Source organism: Apus apus, chromosome 19 (genome assembly GCF_020740795.1).
Source record: "Apus apus isolate bApuApu2 chromosome 19, bApuApu2.pri.cur, whole genome shotgun sequence".
NCBI classification, from domain to species: Eukaryota; Metazoa; Chordata; class Aves; order Apodiformes; family Apodidae; genus Apus; species Apus apus.
This window is the reverse complement of record NC_067300.1, coordinates 9,638,241-9,657,601: the sequence shown is the minus strand read 5'-3', so window position 1 is coordinate 9,657,601 and position 19,361 is coordinate 9,638,241. Positions and strand designations below refer to the sequence as shown.

Genomic DNA, 19,361 nt, shown 5'->3' with positions numbered 1-19,361 from the left:
AGGCACCTCCACATATGGCATTTTCAAAAATTTACTGAACAAATCAATCTAAGTATTGTATCCTCTTCATATGATATAGAGCAAACATCACTGCAACCTACTTGTTCTTCCTTCTCTTTGAGGAGTTCTTGTAACAATTCTATTTCTGCTTCTGCTCTGGCAAGATCCTGGGCTGCACGAGCTGCCTCAGCACAGAACTTTTCAGCTTCCTCCATCTCCTAAAATTGAAATATTAGTTTGAGCTTTAGTCTGCAAGAATGCTTGACAATCCTGCAGATGTCTGGAGCAGCTTTGTGAAAAGCTGACTACTAAGAAGCATCAGCACTTGTCTGTTTAATCTAGAAACTGGTGAAGTTTACATAAAATAATGTTTCTCCTTCAACTGTGCAGCATTTTTTTGTTAGCTTGTAGCCAAAATGTTTCAAATCTTGATGTCTAGGAACAAACTTCCATAGTCTCTTTTGCTTTTCTGTCTTACACAACAATGTTTTTAGCAAGAGATTAAACTTGCCTCTCCCTCACCTAACACTCAGCAAGGACCCCTTGTCCATACCCAGATTTGCTCAGGAACTCCTCTACTACATTTCACAATGACACTGTCCAAAGCAAGAGCTCCTGTACAGCAAGACAACTCAGAGTAATGCTTTGAAGCTGAACTGAAAAGACACCCCCACTATGATGGCATTAAAAAGCACAACTTGTATACAAGCAATTAATGTTGCTTTACCTCAGCTCGCTCCTGATTAATTCTGAGGACAGTCCCATGAAGAGCCTGTAGCTGGTTCTTAGCAATGGAGAGCTCTGTGGCTGCCAGCTTATCTGAGGTGATGACTGCTCTCTTTAGCTCCTTCAGTTCTTTATCTAGACTGACAAATTGCATTTGTGCCCTGGCATCTTCTATTTTCTTCTGAAAACCAGGAAAACAATAGGTTTCATAAGTTTGAAGGAAAAAGCACCCTGGAAGAAAGGCTTCCTGTTGGTGCCTCGTGTTGTATGCACAGAACTAACAGAAAAGAAACTAAAGCAAGGAACCAATACAATTTACGGAAGGGAAAGATGTAGTATTTATTCTTTGTGTTTCTTCCCGTATTTGATCTATCTTAGAAAGCAAAATAATTCACAAGTTTCTGAATCTTCTTTTCCTGAGCAAACACAGTGGGTGGACCCATTCATACCCTTTTCTCCAAATCTTCTAATTGAGCAAGAATAGTCTCCTTCTCCTCATCTGCCTCTTGGAGCTGTTGATCAGCAAGGCCCTGAATTTCTTCCATGCTCTTTATTTTTTCATGTAAATGTTGGATTTCATTCTCTAGCTGATGAACCTTGTTCTTATTTTGCCTGCTTTCAGCTTTAACCTGTAAGTGAAATAAATCAGAATAAGCAACCAGAAATACATTGTTTTTTTTTTTTCAACTAAAACTTACCCTCTTTTACTGATGTATTGAAAATACTATTTTGGAAGTGCAGTTACCAGCACATTTTGTACCAGAAGGGAAAGGAAAAAGAACTGCTTTGCCACTGTGACTATTAGATTTTCAGCTGCAAGTTACATTTCTTAGACTAAGCTGAAATTGTCTTATTCTTGCTTTTATTGTTTTGATACGTGCCTGTCTATATTTCTCCTGCACTTCTTCCAGTTTTTCCTGCTGGGATGCTATTTCTTCCTGCAGTTGTCTCTGTCTAGCCTGTGCTTTCTCTTTTTCCCTCTGAGCATCAGCAAGGATGTCATCAAATTCTTTCTGCAGGTTTGCAAGGCTTTTCCCTAAAACATCAGTTGAATTCTGACATCTGAAAGAGAAACAATCCAGGTTCCAAGACAGAAAACAGTGGTTTTAAATTGTGATCCCTGAAATAATGAAGCCTAATACAACAGCACAAGTTGAACACGTCCACTGTGAATGAATTCCACGGCAGCACTGCACACATCTCTCTGCACAGACTCCTCCCCAACTCTAATTTACACCATTCTGACTTTGTTCATGTCCATTCTTTGTTGCTGGGGATAAAGGCTGAGGGGGGGTGGGCAGGCTTGCCCTGTCCCTTCAGTGTAACCGAAGAGGATTGTGCATTTCCTTCATGTACCGAGTTCAGGTGCTGTTCTCTTCACAACCACAGGGTGCTGAAGTTGATGTTTGAGCTGCCCCAAGTTGATGCAGCACATGGACCTTGTTGCTCTCATGTACTTTCATATGCCCAAATCTAACAATATTTCTGGTTTACTCACTTAACCTCTCCAACTCCTGTCTGCAGCTTTTGCCTGAGTTCACTGATGCGAGTTAAGACCTCCTCAGGATGAATTAAGTTACCAACTGCATGGTTTAGCTGGTTCTGAAGGTCTTTAAGCTGTTGTTTCAGGAGATTGTTGTCTCCCTAAAAAAAAAAAAAAGACCAAAAAATCATCCCATCTGCACAGCCATAAGTAGACAAATGCACAAACCATGAAAGACAGAATTTTTAATACCCAGATCTGCTTTTTTTTTTGCTTTTTGTTTTGTTTTGTTTTTTTAAATAAAGAATCCAAACATGTTTTTCAGTGTGGCCTGAACCAGTATCAAGAAGAAGACCCCAAACAGTCATTGCCTTTCCTTTTCCTTTACATGTTTAAATGCCATTTAAGAAATGAACTGATCATCTCCTTAAACTAAAGAAGTACTGTCTTTACAGAAGCAAAGCCTGGTGACACACACACACAAGCCTGTCACACTGTCTATCCATAACAGAGGATGAACAATTGCAGACACTGTCCCAGCCACAGGACCAAGGAGTCACACTGTCTGGGCCTCACTGGTCTGGAGCTCTTCTCTGCAGGTTGGCAAGCTTCAGCAAAAGTGATAGTGCCAATGTCTGGTGAGGATCCTTGATAAGCTGATCCCTTACAAGCGCTTTCTGACGTGGGCAGGGAGTTGATATCTAATTGAACTAATCTTTTCTATTCTGGTGGGCATTGTAGCCCCTGAGGAGTATGTGAGATGAGGAAAAGGGATCTGATGGACACAAAGGACTGAACCCAGCCTTCCCACAATGGCAGGAACTGCTTTAATCACCCAGAGCTTAAATAAAAGGAAAACGGGTGTTTCTTTGCCAGCCATATTTTAAAGATTTTGAACCCAGTGTATTACTCGTCTAAATAAATCCTTTGAGTTGATTGAGCCTTTCAGCAGCTTTAGGAAGAAGAACATTCAGTTTCTAATCCCAGTTAAGATGAGGCACTGATCTGTGACTCTATATTAGAGATGTTTCTGTACACTTAGAGTTCATTAAATGCCTGTGAGTTCAAGGCACTGTTCTCTATTGTTGCCTATTGCACTTGGATGCCATTACTGCTTAGTGGCAATTAGGCAAGATTCCTCAGGATCACAGCTTCAGACCAAGGCAATAAATTCAGCTTTAGGTATTAGATCAGTTTTTTCTTCTGCATCCAAATAGTTTTCTTACTGACACATACTAGATGAAGCTTGTGGGAAAGTAAGATACATAAAACAATTTATCAATCCCCCTGCAATGTAACTGAGCAGCTCTGAAATTATTTCAATCTAAGTATCTAAATATCTAAAATAGACAGATAAAAGACTATGGTGTAGGGTGTCTGGACAAGAAAATTAAAGTCAGGAAAAGCCACAAATACTACTGAAATTCCAAACAAGATTTATACAGAATCCTTTAAAATTCTTACTGCTTTCCACTGCGGGTGTAGGGAAACATACTATGTAACAGGTAACTTTAAAGGCAACAAATACCTCACCTGCAGTTGTCTGAACTGAGAAAGAAGCTTATAGTTTTGTTTTTCCTTCTCTTCTGCCAGTTGTGCTTTGGTCAGAGCATTCTCTAATGCTTGCCTTTCTTTTTCAAGTTCAGCTTGTAGAGCTGACAGTTCCATCTGCAAACACAGAAAACCTTCAGATCAGTATCTCCACTCCCAACCTGTCACCCACATACCCAATACTTGCTTTTCTTTAAACAGTAACAATATGACATCCCCTCCTAAAAAAACCTGACAAAACAACTCCAAATATCCCAAATTGACCCATCCCCAGTGCACAACAATTTCCTAAAACAATTATTTGCAAGTCAATGTTGGAGATGTGGTATGAAGGGAAGTTTGGCTGTCCCTTGTCCCGGGGCAGGTTATCCCTTTGGCAGCACAACAGCTCTGTTCTTACCTGGCTAAGTTGTTTCAGTCTTTCCAGTTCTTCTTTTCGCTGTTTGGCTTCAGTGTCTCTGTCTCTTAGCTGGGCTTCCAGCTCAGCCTCATAGGCACTGATTTCCCCTTGTGCATCTCTAAGTGATTCGTTTATTTCTCGCTGCTCTGCCAGTGCACTCTCTAGCACTGTAATCTCCTGGAATTTTACATTCATTTTAGAAATACATACATAGGATACCCAGAATCTCTTATTAAGATTACATTGCCTCTCTGCCTCTCTTACTCAGGAACTCATCCTCAATGTGCCAGCAGACAGATCAAAATAGAGAAACCAACCCTGACCACTACAGCTGGGAGGCACTGCTACAGACAAGTGTCAGGTCAGTGACACCCCTGTGACATGGTACAAAAACCTACACTTGGGTTAGAAAGGTGTGCCCTACAGTGATACACATTCTTCCTGGTATTAAGGTTTACATAAAACTTGTCAGGATACTAAGACAGCTCTTTAAATAACTGGCTGAGGGGGCAGATGCACACTAACAGCACGTGCCTCCCCAGCTGCTGTCCAGGCAGTTTTCACTAATGCAACTCACTGAGAAATCAACAGCAAATGCATCTTTGGAAACATCTGAAAAGTAAATCCTGCATTTCTGAGACATCTGCCATAAAGCAGAGATTTACTGTGAGTCTTACAATTGGTTTTAAAGGTCAAATTCTGTTCTTAATGTGTGTGGGCACATCTAATTGAAGTTTCCATATTAAAAAATATATATTTTGTCCAAGGAATTCTGCTTTGCTGCTCCCAATTTGGCAATTTGCTTATGTTTTCATGCTTATGCACAGGTATCTGAATTTAGGAAGAAACATAGTATTAAGTCTTACTTTCCTCATATTTTCTGCATCCATGGCAACTATTTCCAGGTTGCTTCTTTCCTCCTCTAGATCTGCCAATCTTTGCAGCAAAGACTCTTTATCCTTCTGCAGCTCCTTACATTCATCCTTGGCTTGTTTTGCCTGACACTTCACACTTTCCAGGTATTCCTGCAATCCAATGATAATACTTTCTAAATCCCTTTTCAGTGCTTCATTTGTTGCTATTTGACCTGCAGAAATACAAAACAAATTTGAGATAGGTAAGAAACCACTTATTCATGAAACAAACAAAAGTGCCTGTCTTAATCTTCACCTATTGAAATGCACAGTAACAACAAGTAACTAGAACCAGAAAATGCTTCTGCTGTATTTTCAGGGCCAGGAGGTCCCTGATCACTAGAAGAGTTAAAAAGAAACTGCAGATCTTTGTGTATCCCCACCTCTCACCTAAGATGACGTTTACTACCTTTACACTTAAATCAATTTTGTCTCAACTTCTATATTCATGTACTTTTCTGGGATACTTACTTTCCCATAGACTAGGAATATAGTAAATGTTTACATCACTTTAGTTCATTGAGTTTGTTAAGTCAGCTTCCAAAACTTAGAGGATCAAATTGCTGCAAAGTCTCTTTTTAGATCAGTTAACAATAGTTTTCACTCTCTTCCTATGAACTCTGTATTTAGTTTAAGCAAAGATAAACACAACTGAATCCTCAGTTCAATTGCCATGTTATCCTAGATTCTAGAAATACTGTAAGACACAAAGAAAACTTTACCATCAGTGAGCTGTTGCTCCAAGTCCTTGATTTCCTCAGTTTCCTTAGCAATCCTAGAGAGCATCTCATCCAGGCGGCTCTCAAGCTGCTTGTACTGCTTGTTCATTACATCCAACTGCTGCTCTTTACTTGCTCTTTGAGCTTTCATGTGAGCCTATAAATTAACAGTTGGAAAAGTGAGACAACATCAATGCAGATTAAAAAAAAAGCCAAATCAATATTTTAGCTCAGTTCTGCAGTGTCTCTCTCCCAGCAGTAAAAGTCATTAGTGCAGCATATGTTGTGGTGCTTGGGGTTGGTTTTGTGTCTGGGTTTTTTTTTTTTTATTTTCCCATGTTACTGCCCCACAGAGCATCCCAGATAGACAAGCAACCTGTGTGACTCACAGCATCCTTAGTCGTGTCCCCCTTGCCCAGGCATGATGAATAAGGTCTGCATTTATACATTATTAGTCATGGCTACTAACTTTCTTCCTGCCTTTACTTTCCATTGTACCGTTTCCTCTCTCAGTCAAGAACAAACATGATTTCCTCCAGAAGCTTTAATCCTGTCACTCTGCATTGCCCCTGTAGCAGATGATGCTTTAGAACATGTCAGGTCACCACTTGCAGGAAAATGCTCACAACAGTGAGCAAGTCAGGCCAACTTTACAGCAGAGATTTGCTTAAAGCAGATTTATTTATTTATTTATTTGAATTTCTGGGAAATACACCAGAGCCACAGCTCACACAGACCTTGGCCAGGACCTCATGCATTTAATTTAGCTGATTGCTCCAGCTGTAGACAAAACTAGATTATCAACACAACACAGTGCTATCTGCTTCTCCCTTGTATGAAATGACAACTCAAATGCCAGAAAACTCAGAAAACCACAGAACTGCTCTGTCACAATAAACAGCACCCGTTCCATACTACTCAAAAGTAACTGGAGCTGGCAGCAGGAATTTTAAATACAAGTTCCCAGAAAAATCACGGATAAAGCTGCTCCTATAACAAAAGCAACAGGTGAAACCACAGCGTCCTGTATTTTTACCGCATTAAACCCGACATTCACATTCACGACCGTACAATTCAACTTGTTGCTTTCTTGAAGCCGAACTGCTGCTCGGCTTTCAAGGGTGGAATTCAACAGGTCAGCCCGGGGAGAGGAGCCGCTGCTGAGTCGCTTGGCTGCAGCTGCCGAGAGCCGCGGGGACCCGCACGCACTTACAGCTTCGCCTTTGTCTTCTCTTCCTCCGGTACCATTTGCAAGACGCCCCACCCCTGCTCTAGGGCTCGTCTGAACACAGAACCGGTGTCTTCCGCTTGGAAAGCGGCTGAGCGGGCTCTGCCATCCGCTCGGAGAGGCCCCGCAGCCGGAGGAGGCCGGGCCGGGCTCCCGCTGCCGCTCCGGGCGGTTGGTTGGCCCGGCCGCCCCTTCCTGTGTTGTGATTTGAAGCGGCCGGCGGGGCGGGCACGGCCCGGCCGACCCCGGCTGCGGGGGGAAAGAGACTTGGGGGAAAAAAAACCCAGGAGCCAAGCACAAACAGTCTTTCTTCTGCATACTTAAAAGCGTCGAGCTGGCCTGAAGAGCGCTCCGTTAAAAAAGACAGGAGCTTTTTTAAAAGAAACGCTACTTAAAAAAGTAATTCCGTTTTATCTTTTGCAAACGTTTGCTGTACCAGAACACAGTTAATAGCTCAGAAATCAAAAGTCTTGCTTCCCTGGAGATTAAAAAAATGAGGCTATCAAGCCAGAACCCTTCATGCTCTGCTCCAGCCCCGTAACAGACCTCTGAGACCTTGTCACCTCTGACAGCAACCACAGCAGAGAAGGGGCATTAGTCCCCAGCAGAAAGGCAGGATTACATCCCTTCAGAATTAGAACTATGTATTGAAAATGTATTCTAGTTTTTAGGATGTGGAAAGCCAAAGTGCTGCCTTCAGCCATCTGCAGTTCACAGGCTGGAATATCAACATCAGCCACCACCACTTGGGCCAGGTCAGCCCGTTTGCTGCTCCAGGCAGTTGTTCTAGGCCCACCTCTCCCAAACAGACTTTAGTGCCAACACAAGAGCTCTCTGACAAAGCAGGGCTTGAGCTATAGGCCTGAAGCAGTTACAGACCTTTATAAATCTTTAAGGCCAGATTCTACAAAGAGGTGCTTCAAGGATTTCTTACACAGAAATTGTCACCAAGGCTCTGCACAGAATGGTTTTGCAAAGTATAAAGATCTTGTTCTTAATGTGCTGTACAGCAAATGAATTGAAAATTAGTTGCCTGAGTGTTTTACCGAAGTTGTTTGGTTTTCTTTTTTTTTTTTTCCTAAACAGTGAGGAGTTGTATGTTTTTCAAATGATAGCAGCTGAAGAAATTGATTAATAGCAAAAGAATATACAGTTCACAAAACAGGTACAACTGAATGGTCATCAGTTCAAACAGGCTTTACCACATTTCTCAGTACGTAACCTCAGATTTCAGTTTTACTTACATGTCTTGGATCTTCAGGATTTACAGTAGCAAGGGAACCCTGCAAGTCTTCAAGCTCTTTCTGTTTCTTCTCTATTTCTCTTTTCTGTTTCTCTATTTGTTTCTCCAGCTCTAAAGCTTCCTTGCGTAGCTGATGCAGGATTTGTATCTTTTCACTCAACTGCTGTTCAAGACCCTCCTTGTTGGCCTGTGATACCTGGAGACAGCATTAGGACCTTGGGTAAAACAGTTTAATTGGAAATACACAGCTGATAAAGAACAATTTTGAAAGTTAAATCAGACTGCTAGTTTATCCTAACAGCTTGCCTAAACATGATCTTTTCATTGTTTTATGGTCAAATCCCAGCCAAGTCTCCTGCAGTGTAATGCAGTGACCCCCTAACCATCCACCCACTGCAAAACTCACACCTCTGTGTTCTTCCAAACCCTTCTGTGGAAAGTTAACTGCAGCAGCAGCCACACATGGAACATGTTTAGTTGCACTTAACTGCACTGCTGCTCTGACAGCTTATTTACAAACAAGCCCCCTAAAACCTGGAAGATTTTCTGATGCATGACAAAGGGATTTACGTATGTGCAACCACCCTTTTAAAAAAGAATGGGCAGAAAAAACAGTTCTATTTTCTACATGAACTCTGCCTGGAATGCTTGCTCCTGCTACTCATGTAGCAACTTCTTTGCATACTTTTTTCCGAGCCAGAGCATCCTCCAGTTGTTGCAGTTCCCCTGTTACTTTCAGAACTTGTTGCTCTGCATTTCCTATTGCACTTTGCAGTTCTTCTAATCTTCTTTGTGCTACAGACAAACAAACAAACAAACAGAGCCAAAATCCCACAAAATACATTATAATATTCTGTCTAACATTGATGTTTTCTGTTTACACATTAATCAGAATGCATTTTATTACAACAGTGATAATCATAGCCAATGCATTCAGGTTTCTCAAAAGTATGTCTAAAATTTTTTTAATGAGTCTTATGCAATTAAATTCATGCATCAAATAGGAAGCCTCCCTAGCATTCTCTCTTTAATAGTATTTCATCCTTTTATCCTGAGTTATCTCAAAATAATAGCAAAAAAAAATTGTAACAGTTTTGACCCATGATGCATCAAGTCCAGTTTTTAGAAATTACAGCACTTAATCTTTGACACACTATTGTTATTCTTATGTCAAGTAAGTGTCAAGCATTTAATCAGTGGAATAAACTAGATTGCTATATATATAAATTTTTGATAAAAAATAATATTTTACCTGAATGAATCTCTTTTTCTTTACCCTCTAGTAGTTCATCCAGAGTTTGGAGCTGCAATTCCACGTGGGGTTTCCTACAGAAGTCATTTTCGTCTAGTCGCATTTTTCCAGTTTCCACATGCTGAGCTTTGTTAGCAATGAAACCTTCTCTTACAAACATATTCCTTTTATATCTGGCCTTCCCAATGTATGGGCTTTCACCAGGTACATTATCAAGTTCAACATCCTGAAATGTTTGAAGCAACATATCTTTATATCTGTCTCAGAAGTATGGCTGCAGTCAACTCATAATATACATTTAACTCTCTTAACAAGCATATAAAGGAAAACCAACTTGAAATGAGATGAAAACAGACTACACTTGACTTCTCTGGCCTTGAACATTCTTGTTATTTTATAACAATTAAAACTAAACCTAATTGAGGTATGATCAGTTTGTTTCAGATGGGTAACACAAGTGGATATTTAACCGGAGGCATTTTTTTTAATAATTTACACTTAATAGTAACATAGATTTTTACTGAGTCTATTACATTGTTGCACTTAAACTTTACTGAAACACAACTTAAAGAAATCATTCTTAGTTAATGATTATTGCGCTTTAGATTTCTTGTGCAGGCTCCTTTCATTCAGGCATCTCTAAATTTCTTTTGCAAGTATGCCAGAGGTTAGCTCTACTAGGAGAAAATCCAACAGAAAAAGTGTTCCAACACTGTCTAACTCAAGAACATTCTGGCTCATGGAATTTCTCCAAGTGAAAGGGCCTCCAAAATTAAGCCAGAAGAAAGGACTATCATTTATTTGGTAAATGAAACAAAAAATGTTTGTTCACAGACTCTCCTTAGCTAAAACCTATGCATACAGGTATGTATACTAATATACACAATATACTGATATACAATATGCTAATATTCAACACATTCAATGTCACTCAGATTCAGTTTAGTTCAAATCTTGCAACTCAATAAAGAAGTATCTGTTAGAATTCTATAAAAACTGTATTTTTTTCTGTTTTCCAAGTTGAAGAGCAAGAGAAACAGCACTGAAAAGATCCATTATTTTAAAAGTATTACCTCTGATGCAAAATAATTTAATGGCTCAAATTTTGCATCAATCTTATAGAAGGCCAGTTCCTGCTCCAGTTCATACTGCTTCTGGCAAGCTCGGGTTAGCTCCACTGTCTTCTGCTTTAACTAATAAATCAGTAAACAAAGTAAGTTGCATTCATTCAATTGTCATCTTTATCACACACATTTCAATTCAGCAAAGAGCAGGGCAGGGACATTAATACTGAAACAAAGCTCACATCAGGAAAAGTTAAGATGGTGCATTTTGGAGCAAGAATATCACAAAGTGCAACATTATTACAAGATACAACGTGACAACTAAGAGCAGACAAGAGCCTCACAATTAATATAACACACATGATCACATGAAAGGCCTTTTAAGTTTCCATGCAGCAAAGGTTTGAAAATAAATTTGTCACTAATTTAGGACAAAAAATAATTTGGGTATAATCCTTTAGCAAAATCTGTACCAAATCACAAATGTATTTACAGCTACTAATGAGCAGTGAGAACTAGGAACACTCACTGTAAAAGTATCTTAATACCATATCTTAATTACCAAGTGTATAGAGCCTATGTACCTCATTTTAGCTGAACCTTGTGCTAGTTAGGATTTAAAGATTTTTCTTTTTTTTTTTTTTTTAAAAAAAAAAAAGGTCCATCATGTGATTTCTTTTTAAATCAACTTTTCTCACTGGATACCTGAGGGAGAACATGCAGCAAAACTCCAACAGACAGTGGAAAGCAGGACTAACAGAGGAAAAGAAATAGAACAGAGTGGAATGAAGAAAAGGCTCACAGAAAGACTTCAAAAACCGACACGTCACACAAAAATTAACAGTGTTACAGAGAAATAGAAAAAAAAATCAAGACAATTGTATCCAAAACCCACCATGAATATAAATCTCACTGGAACACTTTATACAAATGTTCATACTTTAGTAAACATGCAAATAAATCCTAGAAATAAAAGTAACCATGCAACCCAGGAGCACAGTGGGGCTACCTTTAGTGAGGAATAAAGGCTCTGCGGAAAGGGAGCTGTAACAAACCAACACACCAGCTACAGGGAGAGAGAAGCAAGCAAAGTTTGTCATCCAAAGGGCAAGAGTGGGTGAAGTTGCAGTATATATGCTGCTAAATCTCACTATACTGAAAACTACATTTTAGAAACAGCCTGCTGCTTAGTGAATGTGCTCACAGAAGAAATGGCTGTAGAAACATGAGCTACTGAGGTTCTGAAGGATAAAATCGTAGGGGACAAATCTAACAAGAACAAAGCCATATATTAAAATGCATGAAGTTCATCAGCACTTCATGCGTTTTTTGGCACCACAATATAAAAAAGACATAAAGCTATTGGAGAGTGTCCAGAGGAGTGCCATGAGGATGGTGAAGGGTCTGGAAGGGATGACTTATGAGGAGCAGCTGAGGGCACTTGGATTGTTCAGCCTGGAGGAGGAGGCTGAGAGGTGACCTCATTGGAGTCTGTGGTTCCTCATAAGGGAAGACATGGGGCAAGTCCTGATCTCTTCACTCCTGTGCTCAGTGACAGGACTCGGGAAATGGCAGGAAGCTGAATCAGGGGAGGTTTAGGTTGGATATCAGGAAAAGGTTTTTGATCCAGAGGGTGGTTGAGCACTGGAACAAGCTCCCCAGGGCAGTGGTCACAGCACCAGCCTGCCTGAGTTCAAGAAGCGTTTGGATGATGCTCTCAGGCACATGGGTGATTCTTGGAGTGCCCTATACGGGGACAGGAGTTGGACTCAATGATCCTGATGGGTCCCTTCCAACTCAGCATGTTCTGTGATGCTATAAGCTCTCTCCAGTCAATAAGACTCTTCCAGGGCCACCGCACAAACCTTCCATTTTACAGCTACCACTGACAGATACTTGACAGAAAGATGGGAATGAAGTTCAAGTACACTAATGGACAATGGCCAAAATAATAAAAATCAAGGGGTAGTACTGACACACAACTTGTGTGCAGACCCTGTTTTTGTAGGAGCATTTAATGTTTTGCCTTTTTGCAGCAGCACTCTGAAGTCCCAACAACGGGGGCAATTCAGTACCTCAGCAATTTAGCAGCTAGGGAATACCTGACCTTTCAGCAACATTTTAAACAAACAAACAAAAATACTAGACACAAACAAATAAGTTACTATAAACCATAAATTATGAGAGTGACACTGGCTGTTGGTTCAATATACTTACTTTTTCCACAGAAAGAATATTGAAGAACTACTGGCCAAGGAATTATCAGTCTCTAAAAAGTTGAAATACCCAAGTTTTGCATCTCAATTTTAAACATAAATCTCCAGCCATGTGAACTCATACACTGACAACTCCATTCTGACATCAAAAGTATTCCAAATATTTACTTAGTGCACACTATTATCTTACCAATTCATTTTTGGTGTCCAGGTCCCTTTGTAGGTCTTCATAGCTTTGTTTCTGTTGCAAAGTCTTTTCTTTTAATGATTTGTTGACCTCATCTTGATGTTGAAGCTGCTCAAGCACTTTGGACTGCTTGAGTTTGAGGTTCTCCATCTCCTTTTCTGTGTTTTCCAACTCTCTCTCTAATTTTTCTATCTCTTCTGAAAAACAAAATGACAGGAGCATTCAAATAGTAACCTTTTCCATCTAAACTTGAATTTGACATCATTCATTATAGTTCCAGTGTAAAATATTACCCAAGTTAAACCTCTCCAGAGCTTCCTGCCTGTCATGCCTTGTCACTGGCTGCCCATCCAGGTTTTCCAGGGCTCTCAGGTGGAATATGGTGTACGAGCGGTAGTGAGGCAGACTGAGAGCTGGGTTACCACTGAGGAACAGAGAGGTCAGATCCTGCAGGGGCTTTAGTTTAGCTATATCATGGAGCTAAATCAAAGACACAAGGAACAATAATTAAGACATCTTTCCAAGAACAATTCAACCCCCATGACTGCATTTCTGATTGCATAGAGTATTTTCTGCTAGGTCCATCTCAAAGGATCTGTTTCATCATTTATGCTAAAGTGCAAACTCTAAAGACCTACCAAAAAACACAGCATTATAACTGCAGTCCTAAAATAAAATTGTTTCTACTATTACAAAATACCACTGCAAAGAGGGCAAATTTCTTGGAAACCTGGAAATTTCAAGATAACAAGGCCTGCATATACATATATATATATATAACCTTCCATTCCCCCAAACTTTTAAGAAAAGGGAACTTTGATCATGAGTACTCAAACAAAGTTGGTTCATGTCTCCCCATAAGTAGCATGACTCCTCCAGGAATTGTATTGAATTATTTCATTTCATAGGCATCCTTTTGTAGCTGCAAAACATGGAAATTAACCTGGACAATAGAAGTAAATCTAGTCACGTCCTAAATACAAAATGTAAGAAAATAGGTAATTTAAAGGTCTCCAAAACCACAAATCATAAAGGACACCACCAAAACACACAAAAGTCTTCCCATTTTCACCAAGTTTTTCCTAAGTTTTCAAAAACCTGCACTTTCCTGAACAACATAATATAGATCTGTGCTTTGAATACCTGGCACAAAAGAATTTTGCTGATAAACAATTTTACGAGGCTCACAATGGCTGTACTTCAAAACAGACTTTGTGGAAAGACTCTCAGTCAATCAGTGTAAATATTCCAGTTCACTTCATGAAAAGATTCTAAACAATTATTGCTCGAGACTATAATCACTTACTGATGACACTTTGTTCTGCTTCAAATTAAGGATGCGCAGGGATCTTAGTTTCTTCCCCACCCACACAGGAATATGTTCAATCTCATTCCCTGCAAGGTTCAGCTTTTGTAGATTCTGCATGTGTTCTATGCCTTCAATTTTACTGAAAATGAGAAAAACAACTTAACATGAAGCACAGCAAATGTAAAGTGTTGCTGAGGCATTATGAGTAAACTACAGCCAAATCTGTCTTGATTATTATGCAAGAAGTTAGCAAAAACAGTTTTTTATTGTCATGTACACACAATTCTAATTAAATTACACCAGGTTACTTCCATGTACTACATAATGACAAAGATAACAATTTCACAGCAAGACTTGCTCCTTGTGGCATAACCTTTACTTTTACATCTCCTAATTTTAATATTAAAATTATTTTAATGTGTGGTAATTGCACTTTAACATGGAAATTTTGTTCCTTTACTCCTGAGAATGTTGTGGGACACAGATGAACACAAATAAAGATTATTCTTTTTTTTTTCCATAGTATCATAGAATCATTGATATTGGAAAAGACCCTCAAGATCATCAAGTCCAGCCACCAATCCAACACTACCAAGTACACCATTAAACCAGGTCTCTAAGCACCACATCTACATACATCCTTCCATACAAAGGAAGAACCAGCTGTCAAGTGACAGTGTGCAGAACTGCACTGTAGTGTTTTTATTATAACAATGTATAACTAACAAGGAAAATACAGGAGGTTTTAGTTCACTTGGGCATTTATCTAAAGACACACGTGTTTTAAAAAGTACAGTAGCACGTGCTCTTGTGACCATGCTATTTTTTCAGCAGGAACCAGCTGCATCCAGCTGAAGTCTGAAAAGATAGAGCAGTAACTAAAAGCTACTCTGACCTTTCCAATTCGTGTTGAAAGAGGAAGTTGTGGGAATTCAAGTGTAGAAATGCTAGTGTCTTGCTTACTTCCTGTTGTTAACTTCTCTACTGCAATTGTAGCAGTTCTACTGCAAAGTCAGTCCCGTGTAAAGATCATAATTCATTAACAGAAAAATTAAAGGAAACATAATTTTTTTATATTGCATGAACCATTCACCTTCAACATTTTTATACTGCTCAGAAAAGATACCAGCCTCTCAAAATGTGAAAAAGAAAATGCAATTTCCTGGGTTTATGGCCTGCCTGATCAAGCCCATTCAGCTTCCTCCTCTGAAAGAAAACTTCTTGTGCTACCTGTGCAGTAAAAATTTAATTGGTTTTTAATGCATTTAATTGGGTTGCTATACACTTCTCATTATGGTATCTGGAAGCTTGTATTTCTGGCTTGGTTTCCTAAGAAAACAAGTTTAACTGCAGCCATGGTACCCTAATAGCACCTCCAAGAACCATTTATCCTTCCAATACCCAAGAGCTTGTGCTTCTTAAGAAGATCTCACCAGAGTCTGTTAGTCTAAAGAGACACTGATGGGAAATTCACCTTAACTCTTCACACCTATGAAAGAACTCACCAGAACAGTAAGAGAACGTCAGCTTTATTGTATCTGGGACTACCAGAACCATGAAGTGTTTCTGCTTACCTGATTTTGTTGCAAGACAAATTGAGTTCACGCAGCTTCACCAGTTTATCCAACTTCTCAATCTTCTCTATTTGGTTGTTACTAAGGTTTAGTGTCTCTAGTCTAGAGCACTTTTCCAAGTTTTCTATGTACTATAGAACAGAAAATTAATCCATTAGCATTGCAGCTTTATTAATTTTTACCTTTTTTAACAGTAATGCATGTTTCTGTTTTTAACAACCACCTATTCACTTAAAACTACATAGTATTCTAACATTTTATTAATCACAGTTTCACTGCTGCATTCTGAAACCCTGCTTTGGGTGCAATCTTCTATACTATTGGAACAGAAAAACTAGATTATAAGTTTACAGTGGACCAGTCTTATCTACAAAAAAGAGAAAAAAAACAAAACTCAAACCATAAAAAACCCAGCACAACCCAAAAGTAAAAAAAAAAAAAAATTACACAACTGAATGGATTTTACTAACAAATAAATAAAAATTAATTTTTTACTTTAATTACCAGTTATTTTCAATATCTCACCTTAAATTTCTTATCCCCATCTCTTGGGGAAGAAAGATTCAGTGAGCTGATCCATGCCAAATTTTCCTGTTTTGACAGACCTTTGATAAGGGCTTCAGTAATGTACCTCACTCCTGGACTGACACCATTTTCATCTAAAATGAAAGAGAAACTGCCTTCAACAGTGAAAGAATTGGCAATTTTTGTATTAGTGTCTGATGTCACACTGAATACAGCAAAAACATTGAAAATTCTCCCCCTCCCACCCACAGGGGATGAGAAGAAAGAGCCCACCAGCAGCATTTAGAGGAAATGACCTGTTGGAGTGAGCAGGCATGGCCTTCTGGAAAAGGCACAGGATGACCTCCCTGTGCCAGTCCTCCCGCCAGCGTGGAGTGCAAGGAATACAAGTCTCACTATCCCACACTGCTTTCATTACTAGAATTTCCACCTTTTAGCACCAGAAGATGAAAGCAAATTTTTCAGGGTTCTTTCCAACCAATCACAAACCTTTCCTCGTGCAGCCCCCAGAACACTGGCTTTTTATGCTCTTGTCTGTACTTTCATAGTAGCAGTTATTGATACAATACCTTTACGAAACTTATCCTCAAAAGCAGCTTCTACATTTTCCACAGTATTATCAAGTTGTTGGTGTTTCTGGTCTGTGCTTTTGCAAGGAGATGGAGATGTCTGTTGGCTCAAAGGAGATGGAGATCTGGTACTTGAGCTGACAGGAGACATTGGACTTGGTGTTCGAGAAGGTGTCGTCAGTGTTTTCCTATATAATGCTTTTTTTACAGAGCCTTTCTTCATCGCCAGAAGGTCAGAATATCATATGACCAATATCTGGAAGAACAGAAATAAACATCAGTCTGTACACAAGTCTAAATCTTAATGGCTTGCATGCTATGAAATTGTCCTTTTGGCATAAGAAAGTATTTCCAGCAACGATACGGTGCCAAAAAAGCACATTTAAACAAATTTGCCAATAAGTGACAGCTTCCAGTTTTCATGGGTTAACACATCTTCAGAGGGAAGCTACACCTGGTTAGTTACACCATTCTACTGCACAACACCAGAAATTATTTGAACTGCTTTCTGTTTTGTAACTCGACTTGGTAAATGTCCTGCAAATTTACGGTTTACAAAGTCTGTCAGGTCTGGAGAGACTCTCAGCTCAGGCTAACACAGTTGGCAGAGGACAGAGATAGAGAGGACAGCTGTTAATACCAAAGCTAGAAATCACCCACTTCGCAGCCGGAAGAGCAGATAGAAGAAAAAAAAACAACCCACAAAAAAACGCAACAGAGAAAAAAAATAAATTAAAATCAGTGCAGCTCTGCCATTCCTTCAGCTTTCCCCTTTCTGCTAACAAGTTATTCCTTGACTGCCTGGGAAATTCCCGAGCCTGTGCCCAGAGCCTCCCGCCAGGGAGGGATGCGTTTCCCGGGGGAGCGTGGCAGGAGCCGTGTGCGGGCTGAGCGGGAAAGCCCTTGGGGTCACATCTTCAAGGGACTGATTTTTTACACAAATCTAGACCCAGGAAACAAAAAGCACATTTAGAGACATTCTTTAAGACAGAAATTAATGCTTTTCAGGGAACTTCGAGCTAAATGAGCGATTGTGTCTCCAGCAGATTTGTTTCATCAAAATCGATTTTTTTTTTTTCCCCTGGATCTTTAAAAAGAAGGAATGAGCCAGTCTCTCCGATCCAATAGCTGGAGACACAACATCCACGGCCAAGAAACCAAGCCTGGAAGGGGCACGGCAGGGGGAAGAGGGTGCTGAGCCCCTGAGAGCCACCCGGGAGGACTTCACGTTTGAAGGGGAGCAGTTAAGCCATCTTCACGCGGTTTCCTGAGCACAGCTCGTGCTCTTGCCGTGAAAGCCACAACAGGCGCGGGTTAGAGGAGGCAGGAAGGGGGGAGCCCTGAGCGAAGCTGTGCCCGGGGCAGCCCGCGCCCGCCGGCAGCGCTGGGCCCTCCCCGGGGCCTCCCCTCGCCCTGTCCCGGTTACCGGCCGCGCAGCCACCACGGCCCGGCTACCGGCCTCCTCCGCCCGCACCTGACAGGACGGCGACCCCCGGGCGCTGCCGCGGAGCCCCGGGCACAGCTCCCCTCCCGGCGCCGGGCAGCGGCGGTGCCGACCGAAGGGCGATCCCGGTTCCCGCCGAGGGCGGCTGCCCTCAGGCCTCTGCTTTGATTACCTGCGTTGACATGGTAACGCCGTTCCAGTGCTTCCCGCTCGCCGCCGCCGGCGCCGCGGCAGGCAGGCCGGCCTCTGAGCGCCCCGACTGAAGGCAGCGGCTCCCAACGCGCCGCTCTCCCGTCCCGCTTCTTCCTCCGACAGCCGCTCGTCGTCTCCACCGGCCGCCAGGCGCGAGGTGCTGCGGCTCCTTTAAGAGCCGGGCGCCAGCAGCGCAGCCGCCATTTTGTCTGGCTGTCTGGCGGCGGCGGGCGCTCGAGCCCGGGGCAGGGGGCGGGGCAGGCCTGGGAAGCCACGCCCCCCTGCGCGCGCCTCTCCCGCCGCTGCTGGCGCCTGTTCCCGCCTTCCCGCTTCACCTCAGCGCCCGGCGGCGGAAGGGTAGAGTCTGAGGGGTCTTGTGCTAATTAAAGTCGTTAGTGCATGAGAAAGGGTGTGGTTAGTCGGTCAAGAGAGGTTCTCCTCCCCCTCTATTCTGCATTGGTGAGGCCGCATCTGGAGTATTGTGTCCAGTTCTGGGCCCCTCAGTTCAAGAAGGACAGGGAAGTGCTTGAGAGAGCCCAGGGCAGAGCCACAGAGATGATGGAGGGAGTGGAACACCTCCCTGATGAGGAAAGGCTGAGGGAGCTGGGTCTCTTTAGTTTGGAGAAAAGGAGACTGAGGGGTGACCTCATCAATGTTTACAAATACGTAAAGGGTGAGTGTCAAGAAGATGGAGTTAAGCTTTTTTCAGTGATGACCAGTGATAGGAAAAGGGGTAATGGATGCAAAGGGGAGCATAGGAGGTTT

At 41.3% G+C, this 19,361-nt stretch overlaps 1 protein-coding gene across 4 annotated transcripts in view; it reads right to left on the bottom strand.

Annotated features, from left to right (window-relative positions):
• CNTRL (centriolin) overlaps positions 1-18,806 on the bottom strand; it is a 32,333-nt gene extending 13,527 nt beyond the window's left edge. Inside the window, exons 1-21 of one of the 4 annotated variants that reach the window (XM_051636210.1) lie at positions 18,577-18,806; positions 16,961-17,216; positions 16,392-16,525; positions 15,867-15,997; positions 14,290-14,431; positions 13,277-13,463; positions 12,987-13,180; positions 11,590-11,646; positions 10,590-10,709; positions 9,517-9,742; positions 8,950-9,059; positions 8,266-8,460; positions 5,797-5,950; positions 5,027-5,247; positions 4,161-4,337; positions 3,743-3,877; positions 2,225-2,370; positions 1,608-1,788; positions 1,176-1,355; positions 728-907; positions 102-218 (exon numbers count right to left, since the gene is read on the bottom strand). In XM_051636210.1, the coding sequence (XP_051492170.1) occupies positions 102-218; positions 728-907; positions 1,176-1,355; positions 1,608-1,788; positions 2,225-2,370; positions 3,743-3,877; positions 4,161-4,337; positions 5,027-5,247; positions 5,797-5,950; positions 8,266-8,460; positions 8,950-9,059; positions 9,517-9,742; positions 10,590-10,709; positions 11,590-11,646; positions 12,987-13,180; positions 13,277-13,463; positions 14,290-14,431; positions 15,867-15,997; positions 16,392-16,525; positions 16,961-17,183 (3,210 nt within the window). In that variant the 5' untranslated portion in view covers positions 17,184-17,216; positions 18,577-18,806. Of the gene's footprint in view, positions 1-101; positions 219-727; positions 908-1,175; positions 1,356-1,607; positions 1,789-2,224; positions 2,371-3,742; positions 3,878-4,160; positions 4,338-5,026; positions 5,248-5,796; positions 5,951-7,006; positions 7,180-8,265; positions 8,461-8,949; positions 9,060-9,516; positions 9,743-10,589; positions 10,710-11,589; positions 11,647-12,986; positions 13,181-13,276; positions 13,464-14,289; positions 14,432-15,866; positions 15,998-16,391; positions 16,526-16,960; positions 17,217-18,576 lie in introns of those variants that run through there. The other 3 variants (XM_051636213.1, XM_051636211.1, XM_051636214.1) reach the window with 3 other exon arrangements.
• Positions 18,807-19,361: the final 555 nt, after the last annotated feature.